Consider the following 17,854-nt stretch of genomic DNA (forward strand, 5'->3'; position numbering starts at 1 on the left):
ACACACACACACACACATATTGCAGAGCAGGGGAAGGGCAGGGGATAAATCTGAGAGCAACAGGCAAATGACCTGCACAGCGAACAGCACGTGAGGTGAATCTTCAAGAGTCTGTGTGTGATGTGAACGTGCAAGAATTTGCATGTGTATTCTGCTATCAGTTTCAAAGGCATGTGCTTGCAGAATGTGCAGTGTGTGTTTCGGTGTGACTGTTCTAGGGTACATATGTATCATATGGATTTCAGGGGTTTGTATAAGAGTGTGATGGGAGCAAGCATCCAAGGGTTTGTGTGTGATGTGAACATTCAAGGGTATGTGTATATGTGATGAAAATATTTAAAGCTCTTGGGGGGGTGTGTGTGTATGCTGTGAATGTTCAAGGAGGTGGATGTGTGCTGTGCATGCTCAAAGCTGTGTGATGTGAATGTTCACAGGTGTGTGAGGTGATGTGTAAGGGTGTGTGTGAGAGACTGGTGAGAAGTGGGTTAGGAGAACGGAAGTGTACAGAGATGTTCTCTATGGACATGGGAGAAGATGGGGCCATGTGTCTTCATTGGGGACAGATATGTAATCAAAACTTTTCATTCCCGCCTACGGACACAAAATGGCTATGAGGATGATGTTCGGAGAAGGCTGTATATGAGGTGTGACTAAAAGAAATGTACTTCTTTAGCAAACATACTTTTCCATCCAAATGAGTGTCACCTGCTTCAAAGCAGTCATCTTAAAAAATAAAATTATCTAAAAAAAAGAAAAGAAAAAAAGTTAAATTCTTATTTTATTGACGCAGCCACAGTGCAATGAAGTTTCGGGACCTGCCTTCAGTTGGTTTGTATGCCATACATAAAATCTACACTCACTACTACAATCATCACTTATTCTTATTGGCTGAGGCTAGACTTACCCAATTTTAATCACTTAATCACTCTCATCACTGGCTTGACTTAGAACTTTCCTAAAATGCAAATCTCTCACCTTAAAAGAATGTTAATTTGTCACCTTTGAGGCCAAGCCTCCTTTGGGTATATTGGTTATTTGGGTATAAGCTTCATTGTTTGATAATTAGCTCCTGCCAATGGGAGTGTACTGGGAGCTACAGAAACAACTGGGAACCAAATGAATCCATAGAATCACATCATACTCTTAAGAACACAAACTATTATACTGTGACTTTTAAAGGGGAGACCAATAATCTGCCAATACTGCAGGCATTTCCATCCACTATTGATGAGCTTACTGCTCCCAGGGCTCCTGCTCTGGAACGAGCCTGAGATGGGTGAGGCAACTCCACTGTGTCCCGAATGCCTATCTTTGTGTGAGCATCTCATAATGCTGAGTGTGATTCTGAATCTCCTTCATATTCTCCCAAATTGCCGCAATACGGGCCTTTCCCAGGGAGGACATAGATCTGCAATCAATTGCTCCTCAGTGACAGGTACGGAAACCGTAGTATCTTAAACAATATAGCCCCTAAACACAAGCCAACTGGTTAATCTTGTGCTCAACCAAATAAACCATGATTGGTTGCATCGCTGGGTGAAACACTGGCCATGTTGGATTCCCCCAACAGACCTGTGTCAGTCATATATGTGACACCTTTCTAAGGACAGTTCAATTGTAGCTTTAACTGTACATGATTTGTGATTTATGCACTGACTTTGTTGTTTTGTTTCGCTGGCCGCGCCTTGCAGCTTGCGAGATCTTAGTTCCCTGACCAGGGATTGAACCTGGGGCCACAGCAATGAAAGCACTGAGTCCTAACCACTGGACTGCCAGGGAATTCCCTATGCACTGACTTTAGAATTCAGCCCCCAGGTAAGATATGGCTCCACTGTAATAAGAGATCATGGGACTCATTTGCCTTTGGACAAAACAACTCTTGAGCTGTACTGGACAGTTAAGAATGTAAAACACTGTAAAGTAACTCCCACATGTGCCACACTCCAGCCCCACAGAACTTCTTTCAGAGCTCTTCGGGCAGGCGCTCCCTCCTCCCCGGCTCACTCCTTCTCATCCTTCTGGTCTCGGCTTAGACTTGTCTGTCCTAGACTTGTCTGTCCGGAAGGTGTTCTCTGAGCCCCCGACTGACCGCGCTAGGCGCACAGCACATGTCCTCCCATGGCACAGCTCTATCTGCTGGTCAACGAGTCTGTCCCCTGCCCCCATCCTCAGCACTAAACTGTCAGGAGGACATCGGCAGGGAGAACTTCGATCACCATTTTATCCCCAGCGCTTGGCAATCAAAGCACCTCCTCCACAAACATTTGTTGAATGGTGACTGGAATGTCTCAGGAACTCACTTTAATGTTTAATAATCTTAAATGTCAAGGAATTCTTCCCATGTTGTAATTTCCCAAAATTCCACGTGCTGCATTTCAAGCTTAGTGCCCTGTATAAGTAAAATACACTTGAAGACCATGACTCTCATCCTTCTCTTCTCCAAGTTCAACATCTTCAATCTCTTTAGTCTCAATTGTTCTCCACTCCAAATCCTCTTCATGTTCTCCCAAATTGCCCCCGTTCAGGCCTTTCCAGGGGTCCATGGGCCTGCAATAGGTTGCCCCTTGATAACAGGTGTGGGAATTCTGACACAAAGGTAATCGTCCAGGTAGCACGGGGCAGTGGTGGCTTTAGAATCACACAGCTCTGGGTTCAAATCCTGGCTCCACTGCACGCTGGCTATGGGACCTTCACAGAGTCCCCTCACCTCCCCAAGCTTGTCTGCTGATCAAAACACGGCCAAAGTAAAAGCTGCCACACAGGGCTAACACAAGAATCAAGAGAAGCAGAGTATGCGAACACCCCCGGCATCTGTCCTGGCCAGTGCATGTCTCACCCCAGAGGACCAGGCACCAAAGGCTCTGCGGAGCCTGGGAAAAGAAGCTTCTCCAGGGCAACGGCCTAAGGCCAGGCCTGGTGAGGCTGCAGGGGACAAAGTGGTAGTCAGGCAAATCCTGCCACCTCATGGTGTCCATGCATAAGAGACCATCCTACCCGTCCTGAAGCCCCGCCTCACCCCCTCCGCGTCCCCTCCCCTCTTCTCAGCTCTGCCACCCCAAGGCTTCCTTACCTGTCCTCCCAAGGCCCTTAGTCCCGGGGTGTTCTCAACTTTAACTACCAGTCCTGTCATCCTCAAAGAGCCCTACTCTCAATGATCCTCATGTAACTGTATTAGGGCCATTTTCTCCCTCCTGGGCCCAAAGAGAACCTGGGGCTCTTTTCCCGCCCCCATCTCCATCTCTTCTTCAGCCACTCAGCAGCTACCTGAGGCCTGGGTATCTGATTTTTTCAATGACCAATGGTGTGCCCGTACTGCCAAATCCTCTGAACAAAACATGTTGCTGGCTCCCCTGGCACATTTGAGGATGGCTTGGGGCAGGGGAGAGGAGAGAGAATGAGAGAGAGAAAAAAAGAGAAAGAGAGAGAGAGAGAGAGAGAGAGAGAGAGAGAGAGAGAGAGAGGCTGTGTGTGTTCCTTGCTGTGGGCGACTAATGGCCTCCCCTCCCAGTGCCACAGCCCCTCAGCTGCAGCAGTGACTCACTGTCTGGACCCATCCCTGAGTCTTTACAGAGGCACATATTCTAGATACTTCTGGAAGCAAGGACAAGAACAGTTTCCTCCTTCATGTCCTGTGGTTTAAGCACTGACATTCCAAGGCAGGAGGGAAGTGACTGATGGCCTGAAGTGACTGGCTATAATCCAGGCTTCTAGGAAATAAAGCAGAGAAGGGCGGGGAGCCGAGGCTGCCCGAAGATTCCAGGCAAACAGGCTTTAACTTGCTGCGTGTGCTTGCAGCTTAGCGACCTGTGAGCTCTTAATAATTGGGTTGCTGACCCTTCCACTGTGCTCCTTTTCCCCCTGCTGGGGTAACGGAATGGGTCAGCCAGTCCATTCTGGTTTTAGTGCCCCCAAGCCTGTGCCTAACAGTAGCTCTGGATTTCCTGGCCCAGGGTGGAAATCATGCCCAGCCAGATGGATGTGGTTATGGGACTGACCTGCCATCCACTCACTCTGAGATGGGCTGATGGAATCCATCAATGTCCAAATTACCCATGTTCCTCTCCAAATGGGTCAGAAATGCTTGGCTGTCACATGCATAACCTGGAAAAGGTGAGAATGGGAGTTGCAAAAGCTAAAGATGATACAGCTGAACTCCGGAGAATTTAGCAGCCTAAATATATCGGAAGGAGGGAAACATTTACTGAGTGTTTATAATAAGCCATGCATGGTGCTAAGTACTCTTACATAAATTATCACATTACCTGAGAAACAGTATCATCTTCATCTTACAGATGACAAAAATTAAGAAAGGTTAAGAGCTAGTTTTGTACACAGATCTGGGTTCAAATTACTAGAGAGTAACCTTAAGCAAGTTTAACCTCTTTGAGCTTATTTTCTCATCTATAAAATAGGAATAACAATGCTTGCCCTGCTGTTTTAAATAGAAATGTACATTGTAGGTACAGGCTCCAGCCCAGTACCTGGCACTCAGGGGTCATTCCACTGTTGTAAATAGTGACAGTAGGTGCAATTTGCCTAAGGTCATAAAACAAATTCAAACCCAGGTTTTCTGATTTCCAAGTTCGGCGCTCACAGGGAAAGAAGCTGATTCACTTGAATATGTCTTAGTATGGCTGTGAGGCAGGCCCTGACCCAGGATTTGGAAGTTCAGTTAGGTGTGGGAGCCAGACCATTGTCCTATCAAGTGCTACGTGTAGAGACATGTTCAAGGTGCAGAAACGGCCCAGCAGGAGGTGACTCTTGAGGATACATTATCAGGAAAACAAGTTTATAAAAGTGATATTTTCTCCATAGTCCCCGCAAAGGGGAAAAACAAGTGACTGGAAATCATTGGGGAAGAACATGACCAGGTGAGGTGCTAAACTTCGGGAGGAGACTTCTAGTGAGGTGGTCTGTTTTTCAGGTTACACACACACACACACACACACACACACACACACACACACACACACACACACACACACACAGAGCAGCAGCAGCATTTCTCTTCTTAAGAGTACACAAACACACCTCAAATTGCAACTCCTAACACCCACATCACATACAATATTCCTTCCTCCTCTGTTTTAAGGACATCCCTTAAAATACAGAGATCATCACCTTTTACTTTGTTCCATGGCAATCTTTCCCCCAAGGACACACTAGAAAGTTTTTTGGTTATGCTTGGCAGCCAATGGACAATTAAGGTTGGCACTCAGCATATGCGGTCATTTCTACTATAATGCCAAAAAACACTTGTATTCTGCAAAATCATACTCCCCAAATAACAGGGCTTCTGGGGAAAGGGGATTGGGGCACACCACTCAAAACCTACAGAATTTTGTAGCCAGGGCACTAACAAAACAGAATCCAGCCCCATATGATGCTAACACAGTTAAACCTCCACTGGCATGTACACTGGTCCCTTACAGCCTGAAATCCTAGGGTTCTTTTCTTCCTGAGATGTAGGGTCTTTGAGATGCAGGTCCTAGCACAGATTAGCTCCATCAAAATCAAAAACGTGATCCAGGACAGGGCCTTCTTCATCAGTTTTGTAAAACAAAGCACGACTGCGGGGGTGGGGAGTGGTCTTCCTTTCCACTCAGTTTCCCCAGACAGCCTAACATAGTGGAAAAGCTAGTGGTGAGTCTTGAAGCTACTAAACTAGCCACTACTTGCAATAAAGAAATTCACTTCTACACAATTTTCGGCTTTTCTCTTAAGGTATTCTATCCTTTCCCTGATCTCTTCAAAATATTAAAGGCTGGGGAAGACCTCACAGGAAGCAACCTAATTCCAGGTTATCCTGACACCGTTTCTCTACTTACCAATTTTATATATGCTATTTCCCTTTAAAGAAACAACCCTGCAACAAAACAGACCATCTTATGAATGGCCATTAAGATTCTGGTATCAACTGCACACCAAGCAATTCTGTGACACCAGCTAGATGTCCTACAATCCAACTCAATTTTGACACTATCTACCTGAAGAAAGCATCGGCTCCCACAGGTTAAGGGTTCCATCCTACCATACTCCTCCTCTCCCCCCTCAGGTGTCAACCACAAGTCCAAGTGGTCGCTTGTGCTTCTGACCAACTGGTTATAAATCAGAGGTTCCAAGGACTCCCTCTTGTGTGCATTTAATTTGCTAGAGGCCAGACTGTTTAACCCAGAAGGCCTTCTGAGAGGAAACCAGGAAGTTTGATAGGATCCAGGACTGCAGTCTTGCTACTGGAACCACTATTCTGGGCAGAAAGAAGCATGCCTGAGACCCTCCCTCCCTTCCCCTCATTTTAGCAAATGCTCACTGAGTACCCTCCATTGTGCCAGGCACCGGGCCCAGCAGTGACCCAAGCAACCTGGTGAGGGGTCTAGAGCCCCAACCTGGAGGCAAGAGATCAGCAGTCTCCTCCTGCACCATCAGTGACCTGCAGTAAGACTCTCAATTAATCACACCTGGCCACGACACCCACCCAACTTTTCTAAAATGGGAGATAACAGGCTGACCCTGCTTATTTCACATGACTGTTTCAAAACATGTAAGAAGTGATTATATCCTGTTTAAATATAAAATGCTTTAAAAAAAAGAATAAATGAAAATAGGAAGGGAGAGATGAGGGAGGAAGGGAAAGGGAAAGGAAAGGGAAGGGAAGGGAAGGAAGGGAAAGCAAAGCAAAGAAAACAAGGAAGGAAAGCAAAGCAAAGCAAACAAGGAAGGAATCATTTCCTAGGCTAGATTGATACATTCTCATATCAAGTAGAAAAGGAGAGAAATACTAAACAGAAAATGACTAAGAAACTACATAGCAGTAGGTTTTTTTTTTCAGGGGCCTAGAAGCTTTCAGAGAACTCAAGGCTTTTAGAAGGTTGATTCACTTCCTTCCGTCCTTTCTTCCTGGGTCCATGAAGCCAGCTGATTCACTACAAAGTAATACAATACTACTAAATTATGAGCATGGGAAAAAAAGGGAAAGGCACCCTAAGAGACAGTTCTCTCTTGACAGAAAGAAGCCAGTAGTCCTCAAAGAACAAATCAACAGAGACCCACACAATGATAAACTTCTTTATTTCTCAGAATTTAGTTTGCTGCTTGATCTTCCCTGCAGAGAAGAGGCAACCCAATGTCCTTGAGGCCCAACTGAGGGCCTGTCTGAGCACTGTCCATCAGAGGTCCAAGAGAAACCTCCTAACCTGGGCCAGGTATTTTGGTTTCAAATAGTCACCCAGCTCCTCCTTACTGACCCACACATGATGGCCCTTCTTCCCAGCCTCGAAAAAGTCTCCAGTTAGCAGCAGTGCTTTGAAGAAGAATATTTTGGCCCCGAGGCTGCTCTCTGTCCGCATTGCCTGGGGGAACTTGAACTTGTAGTGGCCACAGGGTGCATTTCCCAGGAACTTGGCTTCCATGTTGTTCTCTGAGAAGGGGGGAACAGAATCGGAAGATGAGGATATACCCATCTGTTTACTATGGCTCCCGAAATCACTGGGGGTCTCTGTGAGAGCCACTTCCAGCCTGAGGTAAAAGCAATCCCTGAGAGTGAGAACTAGGGTCACTCCTGAAGACGCTTGTCTCCTCTCAATCCAAAGGCTCCTGGCCCATAGGCTCCAGATCCACTGGGTCCATTCCTCGTGCCAAGCTACTGCTCTCAGACTGAAGTCAGCAATGCAGCCCAAATATCACTACCTGGGAGTCAGAGCACCGAGCTTCTAGACTCAGCCCTGTCACCATCTGCTGATGAAGGACCAAGACACTTGGTATCTGTAAAGCAAAGTTCGTCAGGCTTTTAAACGCAATGTCATATGGAAAGTACAAAAAGGACCCAATTTGACGGCTGCAGGGTGAAAACCAAAGTTAAAAGGCAAAGACAGATGGACAGACAACATCTGCAATCTACAACAATGGGTTAATAACCCCAAGCCAGTATTTCAAAGGATGGGAAAATGATGGATTAATTACTAAACGGCATTGGGAGAACGCGCTGGCTAAAAGGAAAAATAAAGCTGGATCCCAACCTCACTCCTCACATCAAAATCGACACCATATAGGTCAAAGATTTAACAGTAAGTTAAAATTTTCATAAATGGTTTGTTCATTCTGGATTGACGGTTTCATGGATGTTTAATATTTTCTGAATTTTTCTGTATTTAAAATTTTTTCACAAAGAAAAAAGAAACCATAAGAGTACCATAAAAAAAATGTGGGATGTTTTCTGTATCATTTTTGAGAGGGGAATTCCTAACCAAGACACAAAATTCAAAACTCCAAAACAGAAAAAAACATTTATCTACATAAAAATTAAAATCTTTCTGCAAGGAAAAACGAAGCATACAAAAGTCACAGACAAAATGACAAACTAGGAAAAATATTTTCAACACATTCAAGAAAGGAATATCTTAAGGTATAAGTAGTACTTAGAAATCAATGAGGAAAAAAACAACTCTAAAAGAAAAATGAACCATGCATATGAACAAGAAGTTCACATGAAAATAATTATCAATGAACTATAAATTCATAAAAAGATGCTCAATCTCATTAATAATTCAAGAAATACAAATCTATTTCTATTTGTAGAAATAAAATTTATATCTATTTGTACAAATTTATTTTCTATTTGATGTGTAAAACACATCATTATTACCGAAGTTCAAAAACTTTGAGCTGCAACATCACTAATAATTAGAGAAATGCAAATCAAAATTACAATGAGGCATCACCTCACACAGGTTAGAATGCCCATCATGAAAAAATCTACAAACAATAAATGCTGGAGAGGGTGTGGAGAAAAGGGAAGCCTCTTGCACTGTTGGTGGGAATGTAAATTGATACAGCCACTATGGAGAACAGTGTGGAGGTTCCTTAAAAAACTAAAAATAGAATTACCATATGACCCAGCAATCCCACTACTGGGCATATACACAGAGAAAACCACAATTCAAAAAGACACATGCACCCCAATGTTCATTGCAGCACTATTTACAATAGCCAGATCACGGAAGCAACCTAAATGTGCAGTGACAGGCGAATGGATAAAGATGTGGTACAAATATACAATGGAATATTACTCAGCCATTAAAAGGAACAAAACTGGGTCATTTGTAGAGATGTGGATGGACCTAGAGACTGTCATACAGAGTGAAATAAGCCAGAAAGAGAAAAACAAATATCATATATTAACACATATATGTGGAATCTAGAAAAATGGTACAGATGAACCAGTCTGCAAGGTAGAGATAGAGAAACAGATGTAGAAAACAGACGTATGGACACCAAGGGGAGAAAGGGGGAGTGTGATGAATTGGGAGATTGGGACTGACATATATTTACATTAATACATATAAAACAGACAACTAATGAGAATCTGCTGTGTAGCACAGGGAACTTCACTTCACTGTACAGCAGAAACTTACACAACATTGTAAAACAACTATACCCCAATAAAAAAATAAGTAAATTAATTTAATTTAATTTAAAAAAAACCTTTGAGCTGTATACTGCTTGTCAAGGATAAGGGAAAACTGGGATCTTCTCAAAAATACTGTGGGAGTGTAACTAGTACAAGTGCTATATTTGGCGAGAGATACCAATTTTAATTATACAAACCCTTTGATTTAGCAACTCTGCTTCTAGAATTCATCCTCCTGGATATAGTTATTTGCCCGTGTGAGCACAGAGGAGTGTACACAGATGTTCACTGAAGCTTTGCTTGTAAAAGCAATACACTGGTTAAACAAACTGCAGTACATACATATATGAAATATTACACTGGCGCTGAAAGTGTAAGATATGTCTTCACCTGCTGATATAGAGATATGCTTAAAAGCTGTGTATAAGAAGAGAAAGGAAGGTATGTAACCATGTATATCCCACTGTGTGGAAAAAAGGAACAAATAAAATATGTATGTGCTTGCAGTTTCTAAAACGATACACAAGGTGTTCATGGTGATTGCCTCTAAGATGGGAAAATTACTTATTACTTCTTAAAGTACTACATTTACCAGACACTGATATTTTTTCACCATATACAATGAATTGCTTTCCTCAATATTACAAACAATAACAACAGCATCAGCATTAGATGAGGAATTCATGTATGATGTGAAATCACCTATGATACAAAATGTCAGCAGTGGGGATCTGCGGGTGGTGGAATTATACTGGCATGTTTCTTTATACTCTTCTGTATTTTCCACTTAATTCAATGAATACATATTACTTTTCTATAATCTGGGGAAATGGATTAAATGTAATTAAATCAAAAAAAAAAGTTCATTACAAACGTGAGCAAAGAATCTGAACAGGCGGTTCACAGAAGAAGAAACACAAATAGCCATATGAAAAGATGATCAATTAGCAATCAGGAAACTGCTAATCCAAAAGAGATCTTTTTTTTTTTTACTGATTGGATAGGCACAAATTTTAAAGACAGACTATTTCACATGTTGGTGAGGTCTAGACAAACAGACACTCCTATACCCCACTCCTGAAAATGTCACATGCTATGTACATTCTGAAGGACACTTGGGTGGCACCTATCAAAAACATAAATGTGTCCATCCTTGACCATTAATTCCACCTCTAGGAATTCCATCTTGCAGAACTACGCAGGAAGTGCACCAAAGGGGAGGAAAGGAATAGACTTTGACTGTATTATATTTATACTTTTATACTGCTTGAACTTTTCTTTGACATTTTAATTATTTTAATGAATTTGAAATAAATCAACATACTTTATATGCACCTATAAAATACTAACATATCCTTTCACACTTATTTATGGCAACAGGAATGTTCAAAGGAGGAAAGTGTGGTGCCAAGGGGAGCCCCTTTCTACGTGGTGCACAGCAGGTGGAGCTGAGCACCAGTTGTGAACATGAACGACTGACTGAGGGAAGCTAAGCATCTGAGTCCAATGATCCTGGCAAGAAACCCAGCTGCCAACTCTTGCGTGACGGCTAAGGAAACCAAGAACGCAGCAAAAGCCCCTCCCATTCCATTCTGTCTTGCTCCATCTCCTGCAGGCCACACAGGTCGCTCTCAGGAAAGGATCAAGGGGGTGTACACTGGCTGCTAACGTTTCATTAGCAGGTCCTTACGCTGGTGGCAGAGACAGAAAAGTAGCTGTGCACTTATACAACCAGATCATTTACTCAATAAACATTCAGCAAGTACCTACTATGTGCCAGATACTTTGCTGAGAGTTGGGATGACTGAGAGGGATAGATAGTATCCATATTTTCAAGGGAGTAAGAATTCTGGCTGGGGAGGGACAACATGTTAATAAACAATTAAACGGCAATGGAATATGTGAAGAGCATCTTCTCCACTAGGACATAAGCTCCCAGGAAGCATGGGTAGTGTTCTGTTCATCACCTTGACCCCACTGCCTGGAGAGTGTCCAGCAAATGGTAGGCAGAGAGTAAATGTTTGCTGCATAAACTGAGTAAGGGCACACACAAGTGCTATGGGAGCCTAGAGGGAGGAGTAGCTCTCTCTACCCAGAAGGTTCCACCACAGAAGGTAGAATGTACTGAGCAGTCAGACTAGGGAGGAGTAAAGCATTCCAGTCAGGGACCAGCAGGTCCCAAAACAGGGACGTATGAAAAACCACATTATTCATGGGATGCAAAAGGTTTGCTAGGTTAGAACTTGGAATATACCTTAATGAGTGGCAAGATGGAAGACTGATGAGCTTGGGACCAGAGCAAAAAGGATCTGTAGGCCCTGCTTGAAAGTCTGCTTTTATGGGGAATCTTTCAAGAATTTGAGGCAGAGGGCTTTCCTGGTGGCGCAGTGGTTGAGAGTCCGCCTGCTGATGCAGGAGACACGGGTTCGTGCCCCGGTCCGGGAAAATCCCACATGCGGCGGAGCGGCTGGGCCCGTGAGCCATGGCCGCTGAACCTGCACATCCGGAGCCTGTGCTCCGCAACGGGAGAGGCCACAACAGTGAGAGGCCAGCGTACAGAAAAAAAAAAAAAAAAAAAAAAGAATTTGAGGCAGAGAAGTGAAAAGGAATTTGTGTTTTAGAATGCTCATTCTGGAAGCACTGAAGAGGACAACACAAAAGCAAGGGGGAACTCACTTGGCATCTAGCTCAATAGTCCAGTGTAGCGGTTCTCAACCACTGTGAGTCCACTCCCCACGTAGTGTCTGGCAGTGTCAAGAGACATTTTTTGGTTTCACACTAGTGGGAGTGCGGATGGGTTAGTGCTACTGGTATCTAGCAGGTAGAGGCCAGAGATGTTGCTAAACATCCTACAAGGCACAGAAGCCCCGACAAAGAATTATCCCACTTCAAATTTCAATAATGCCAAGGCTGAGAAAATCTGGACTAGTGAGAAGTGAAAAGGCTCCCAGAAAAGCTGCAGGAATAAAGAGGGGACTATTTAGAACAGAGCAGATAGGACTCAAGAACTTATGGATGTTGGAATGAGGTCAAGGATAACTCTGAGGTTTCTAGTTGGGTGAATGGGTAAGTGGTGATGCCAATAAGCAAGTCTGCAAGAACAAAAAGAGAAGTAGGCTGAGAGATTGGCAGGAGCACCAGTTTTGAATGTAATAAATTTTTAAATCTCTGTGGGGGTGAGGGAGAGCACAGGCACGGCATCTGCCAGCCTCTGTCCCTGCAGGATATTTCCACAGGCCCCCAAATGTGTGCTGAAGTGGATGCCTGTTCCCCCAGGCTGATGCTTTATGTTAAACAAACAAGCCTCTTTCACAGAAAGTCTGGGTGTCTTTCAGTTGGCTGCCTCTGCACTGCGCTCTGGGGTAGAACCTAAATCACAGGTCTGTCAGGGATAACAAAGATTGTCAAATACTGAACAAAATGGAGCAAAAGATGATAACCAACCAAGGTATCTTCCTCAAGATGATACCAGATGGCCAGGAAATGAAAAATCTCATTGTCAAAGAGACCCAAAATTCAAAGTCAATTTTATTTATTTATTTATTTATTTAGTGGTACGCGGGCCTCTCACTGTTGTGGCCTCCCCCGTTGTGGAGCACAGGCTCCGGACACGCAGGCTCAGCGGCCATGGCTCACGGGCCTAGCTGCTCCGTGGCATGTGGGATCTTCCCGGACCGGGGCATGAACCCACGTCCCCTGCATCGGTAGGTGGACTCTGAACCACTGAGCCACCAGGGAAGCCCTCAAAGTCAATTTTAGAAGGCAGTGGGTTACCTAGAAACAGGTGCTGCAAAACTGAGTACTTCTTCAGGATCTGAAGTATGAGCTGAGGAGAAAATCAAGTGTGGAAAGACCACATTCTATATGCGACAGAACTAAAGAAATTCCATATCCTCTAAGTTCTTAGCACAACAATGCTACTTAAAAAATAAAAAAAATGTTTTTAAAAGGGAGGGGGAGTAACTGTGCAAAGCAAAAGATTCATACTATGCAGAGGCACAAAAAAAAATCCACTTCCTGAAGAATCCATAAATTATTAGAATCAAAAATGTAGGAAAAGAGAAAACCAGGGACTTCCCTGGTGGCATAGTGGTTAAGAATCCGCCTGCCAATGCAGAGGACATGGGTTCAAGCCCTGGTCCGGGAAGATCCCACATGCCGCAGAGCAACTAAGCCCGTGTGCCACAACTACTGAGCCCGCGTGCCGAGAGCCCGTGCTCCACAACAAGAGAAGCCACCGCAATTAGAAGCCCACACACCACAACGAAGAGTAGCCCCCGCTCACCGCAACTAGAGAAAGCCCACAGACAGCAACGAAGACCCAATGCAGCCAAAACATTAATTTTTTTTAAAAAGAGAGATAACCAAACAGCTAATCCTGATCACTTTTATGACAAGAAACCACGAACAATAAATAATGAAGCTTTCAGTGTCATAAAAACTAAAGCACATTTTAATGTAAGTATTGATTACCAAAATCCCACTGGAACGAATAGTATCACTGGTGTTGAGTGGAGAGACAGAAATGCCTGAAGGGAAGGCGAGTAGGACCTATTAAACCAACAGGACCCCTCATAGCTGCACCCTATAATGATAAAATATTTTACAATACTGGGCCCCAAAGAAGATCTGGGCCAAACCCCAAAAAAGTACTAGAATCACCTATTCCTATGGAGAATACAAAACTGTAGAAACCAGGAGGTGAATGTTTTGCACTCTGTTGGGAAGACAAGTTTGAGTGATCAGAAGCGGAAACTCTCCATCCTTCAGGTATGACAGCAGTTGTTAATTCATTGAGTACAGGAACTATGAAGAAGCCGCTACTAAACAACATCAGGTCCATTCAAATAGGGGGATAGGAGGAAGACAGCATCTACAGCCAAACTCTTGAGCCTCGTAGAGGAGTTGATGGCCAGCCAGGACGATCCACTCAGCCAACCCAGCAGCTTTACCAACCTCCCCGGGCTCAGAACAAGTATGACAAGAGTCTTTGTGAAGAAACAAGCCAGTGACTAGACCTCCTACTTTCTCTTTAGAATAAAATGCAGCTACTGTGGATATTATTATTTGGAGAATGAAACAACAGATTTTAGGGAAAAAAAAAAATCAACCCACACAAAGAATGGGAAAAAATATGGAGTCAGATAAAGCAACTACCTTTCACAAGTGAAAGAATTTTTTCTTCTGCCATCAATAAAACCAATGTGTTATTTAAAAAAAAAAAAAGAAAAGAAAAGAAAATAGATTAAAAGAAATAAAATAAAAATAAAATTTAAAAATCTCAGTGCTGGGACTTCGCTGGTGGTCCAGTGGGTAAGACTCCCCGCTCCCAACGCAGGGGGCCTGGGTTTGATCCCTGGTCAGGGAGCTAGGTCCCACATGCGTGCTGCAACTAAGAAGTCTGCATGCCGCAACTAAGAAGCCCTCATGCCACAACTAAAGATCCTGCATGCCACAACTGAGACCCAGCGCAGCCAAAATAAATAAATATTAAAAAAAAAAAAAAAATCTCACTGGCACACTTGATCTAAGATTTTTTTCTAGCTGAAATTTTATAAATGTCAAAGTTTCCATTAACCTTCCAACCTCCTACCCTTAAAGCCAGGCCCACAGTCAGCCTGCAAATCCTCAGGCTGAGTCTGAAGTGTGTCTTGTGGGGTTTAGAGGGAGGCAGACAACTCACCTGAGAGTGTGGTCAGGGTTCGTTCAGCTGTTCGGCGGAGGGTCTCTCCGGGCTGCCACTCTGCCTGGGGCAGCATCCAAACATCCTGGTCTCCAAGCTTCTCTTTGATCAACAGAATGAGGTTCCTGTCTAGCTTCCGGTGCAGTGAAGTTCGGTCATTCTTTACATCGGCTTCTGTGAAGAAAAGAGGGGGTCACAGGAGACAAGAGGACTGTGTTCTGCCATAACCAAGAAGATTAGAGTTTTAGAGCCCTCCTTTAATGTAGAGCCACAACCTCTGCCCTCAAAGAACTTATAATCAAATTAGAACCCTGACCCGTCTCTCTAACTCGGACCTCTCTCAGGACAGAGTCTCACAATCTTGAGGAAACTAAAATTTAACAAGATGAAACCAAAAGCTGAACTCCTCCTTTGAAGAGCCAAACACAAAGTACTTGGAGCCTCTGGAAAAGAAGCAATACCCGGACACTACTATTTCATTGGTCCTGACACTGTTACCGACTTAACCAGCCCCTACTTTCTCTGTTCTTTAGTCTTCATCGTGAAATAAGAATAAAAGAACTCAACCCCCTGCTTTGGGAGGGATTTCAGATAAAATACAGGAAACTAATGGGAAACACTTAATTTCCACCACTCTTAGTCCCAAACTAGGAGTTAAACCCAGATAACATTCCTGAGGCTTAACTGAAACAGATAAGGCTATCCCAATACCCTTACATCCCACTCAAAAATAACACAGACCTTGAAAAAATTATATTAGGGTGGATGTGAGGAACAGGGAAAAGAATTTCTTTTTCTCCCACATGAAAGAAGTTCTATCATATGAAATTATTTGTTACTTAAAACACAAGCAGGGGTTAAGCAAGAATCCTTTGTTTGAGAACCAGAATTCCCCCCTTTTCTACCTCTAACTGGCCTGAAAAGACCACAAACCTGTTATTCGAGCTCCAGGTTTGAACTGTAGGAATTTCTGCTCCCACATGTCTTCCAAATCCTGTAACAGCAATATATTCTGCTCATCTTCTTCTTCACCATAAAGGTCGCTTTTCTTCTTTGCCAGTTGCTGGGCTTCATCCAAAGCACGAAGCTCATGGTCTGAATACAGGCTTCTCTCTATCTCGATCTGGGAAAATTAAAAGAGCAAAAATCTACCCCAAACTGGGAAAATTAAAAGGACAAAAAAAATAAATAAAACAGAGCTACTGTGCACTTGACAGACTCAGAAGCTTACCACCCAACAGACATACAACCAAAACACCACAGCAAAAACAAAGAAAAAAAGATCACCTGCACTTTGGGCTTGAGTTATATTTGCTAAAACATTAGAATGTGTTTGGAGGTCAAGACTGCCACAAAGAACAGAGGACTAGGACAGGCATTGCCTGCCCACTTACCTCCCTCCAGTCAGGCCAGTCTTTGATCAGAATCTTACTCACCATAAACGTTCCTGCTTCAGGGAGTTTACAGATGCTATTCCTTCTTCCTAGAATGTTTTCCCTCATGCTCTCCTGGAAGATCCCTACTCATCCTTCAGATCTCAATTTAAATATCACTTTTTTAAAAAAAAAAAACTACCTTCTTAAGAAAGATACTCTATGACACCTCCCATTAAAATCAAATTAGTGTCCTTGTTAAACACTATTACAGTATCCTGTGTTTTCCTTTACGACACTTACCAAAAACTTCAATTCCATCATCATGTGGTTATTTGGTTATTGACTGATGCCCCCCTACCAAACTGAAGTGCCCTGAGAACCACAGCTATGTCTGCCTCATTCACCACTGCACCCCTAGTACTTAGCAGTGTCTGTACAAAGTGGGTCCTAAATGATTATCTATAAAGCGATTAATAAAATGTTTGCAGAGTAAATTAATAAGCCAAGTAAACAAGACATAAGTGAAGTTTTTATCTCTCAGTAGCCAAGACAAAAACGTCTCAGGTTCTGGGGAAACGTAATATCCTTTAATCATTATCTATGGGGATTTAGGACCCTCATAGCCACTACACCGTTTTTGCCCATGTCTCTTCACTTGCCCCTCACACAAACAGACTTTATCACAGACATCTTACGCATGTGCCCGTTGCCTTTTCCTTACGCTCATCACATAACAAAGACTTTCTCTTTTCTAAACTGTCAACTACCTATAAGGGATGAATCCGTCTTGTTCACCATCGCATACCCAGTATGTTGACTGAAAAAGGAGAGCATCTCCAAAGAGTTGCCGACGATAACAACGGAAAAGATCAATGAAAACGAAGTACCTTTTATTGAACGCGTACTGCGTACCACACCAACCCAGTAAGGTAGGCACCATTTTGCAGGTAAGTATACTAAAGCTCAGAGAAGTGAAGTAAATTGCCCAAAGTCACACAAACTAATCTTTGGCGGAATCAGGATCAAACGCAAGTCAGCGTGCCTCTACTGCTTCCCCAACTGCACCCAGAAGCGACGACCCACACCTCAATCCCACCTGCTGTAGTAGAGCCTCCATCTCTTCCTGCAATGGGGTCAGCGGCTTCGAGACCAGCGGTGGCCGCTGCAGGCACAACGCGCCCAGCAAGCGCCATGGAGACGCGCTGCTCGAGGGTGCGGCCGCAAGGGCCAAGCTGCGAGAACCCAGGCTACGGGTCCAGGGGCCCTCGAACCGCCGCCAGCCCCTCGCCACCCCTAATACAGTCAGCCTTACGGGCCCCGCCATCTGTCAACCTTCCCACAATGTACCGCGGCTCCCAGCGAGGTCCTGAGCCAATCCTATATTCCCAC

At 43.8% G+C, this 17,854-nt stretch overlaps 1 protein-coding gene and 1 pseudogene across 4 annotated transcripts; one reads left to right on the forward strand and one right to left on the reverse strand.

Moving 5' to 3' along the window:
- Positions 1–682: 682 nt before the first annotated feature.
- Positions 683–17,852, reverse strand: MRPL46 (mitochondrial ribosomal protein L46). Of its 4 annotated transcripts, none has more exons than XM_067029594.1 (5): positions 17,562–17,822; positions 16,023–16,212; positions 15,090–15,263; positions 3,996–4,101; positions 683–741 (listed from the first exon to the last, which is right to left on the reverse strand). In XM_067029594.1, exons 1-4 carry the CDS (start codon positions 17,787–17,789, stop codon positions 4,007–4,009), a joined length of 687 nt encoding a protein of 228 aa, XP_066885695.1. In that variant the 5' UTR covers positions 17,790–17,822; the 3' UTR covers positions 683–741; positions 3,996–4,006. The 4 variants fall into 4 exon arrangements, with proteins under 4 accessions (XP_066885695.1, XP_066885696.1, XP_066885694.1 ...); XM_067029595.1 differs by lacking the exon at positions 683–741 and adding an exon at positions 761–2,721 and having other exon boundaries at positions 17,562–17,850; XM_067029593.1 differs by lacking the exon at positions 683–741 and adding an exon at positions 761–2,922.
- Positions 7,470–14,418, forward strand: LOC131752525 (tudor domain-containing protein 3-like; annotated as a pseudogene).
- Positions 17,853–17,854: the final 2 nt, after the last annotated feature.

Source organism: Kogia breviceps, chromosome 3 (genome assembly GCF_026419965.1).
Source record: "Kogia breviceps isolate mKogBre1 chromosome 3, mKogBre1 haplotype 1, whole genome shotgun sequence".
NCBI classification, from domain to species: Eukaryota; Metazoa; Chordata; class Mammalia; order Artiodactyla; family Physeteridae; genus Kogia; species Kogia breviceps.

Coding starts and splice junctions, on each gene's coding strand:
- MRPL46 (XM_059056948.2), bottom strand. CDS start 17,789: ATGGCGGGGCCCGTAAGGCTGACTGTATTAGGGGTGGCGAGGGGCTGG. Junction 16,213..17,561: donor TGGAGGCTCTACTACAGCAG/GTGGGATTGAGG, acceptor TAATTTTCCCAG/ATCGAGATAGAGAGAAGCCT. Junction 15,264..16,022: donor ACCTGGAGCTCGAATAACAG/GTTTGTGGTCTT, acceptor TTTTCTTCACAG/AAGCCGATGTAAAGAATGAC.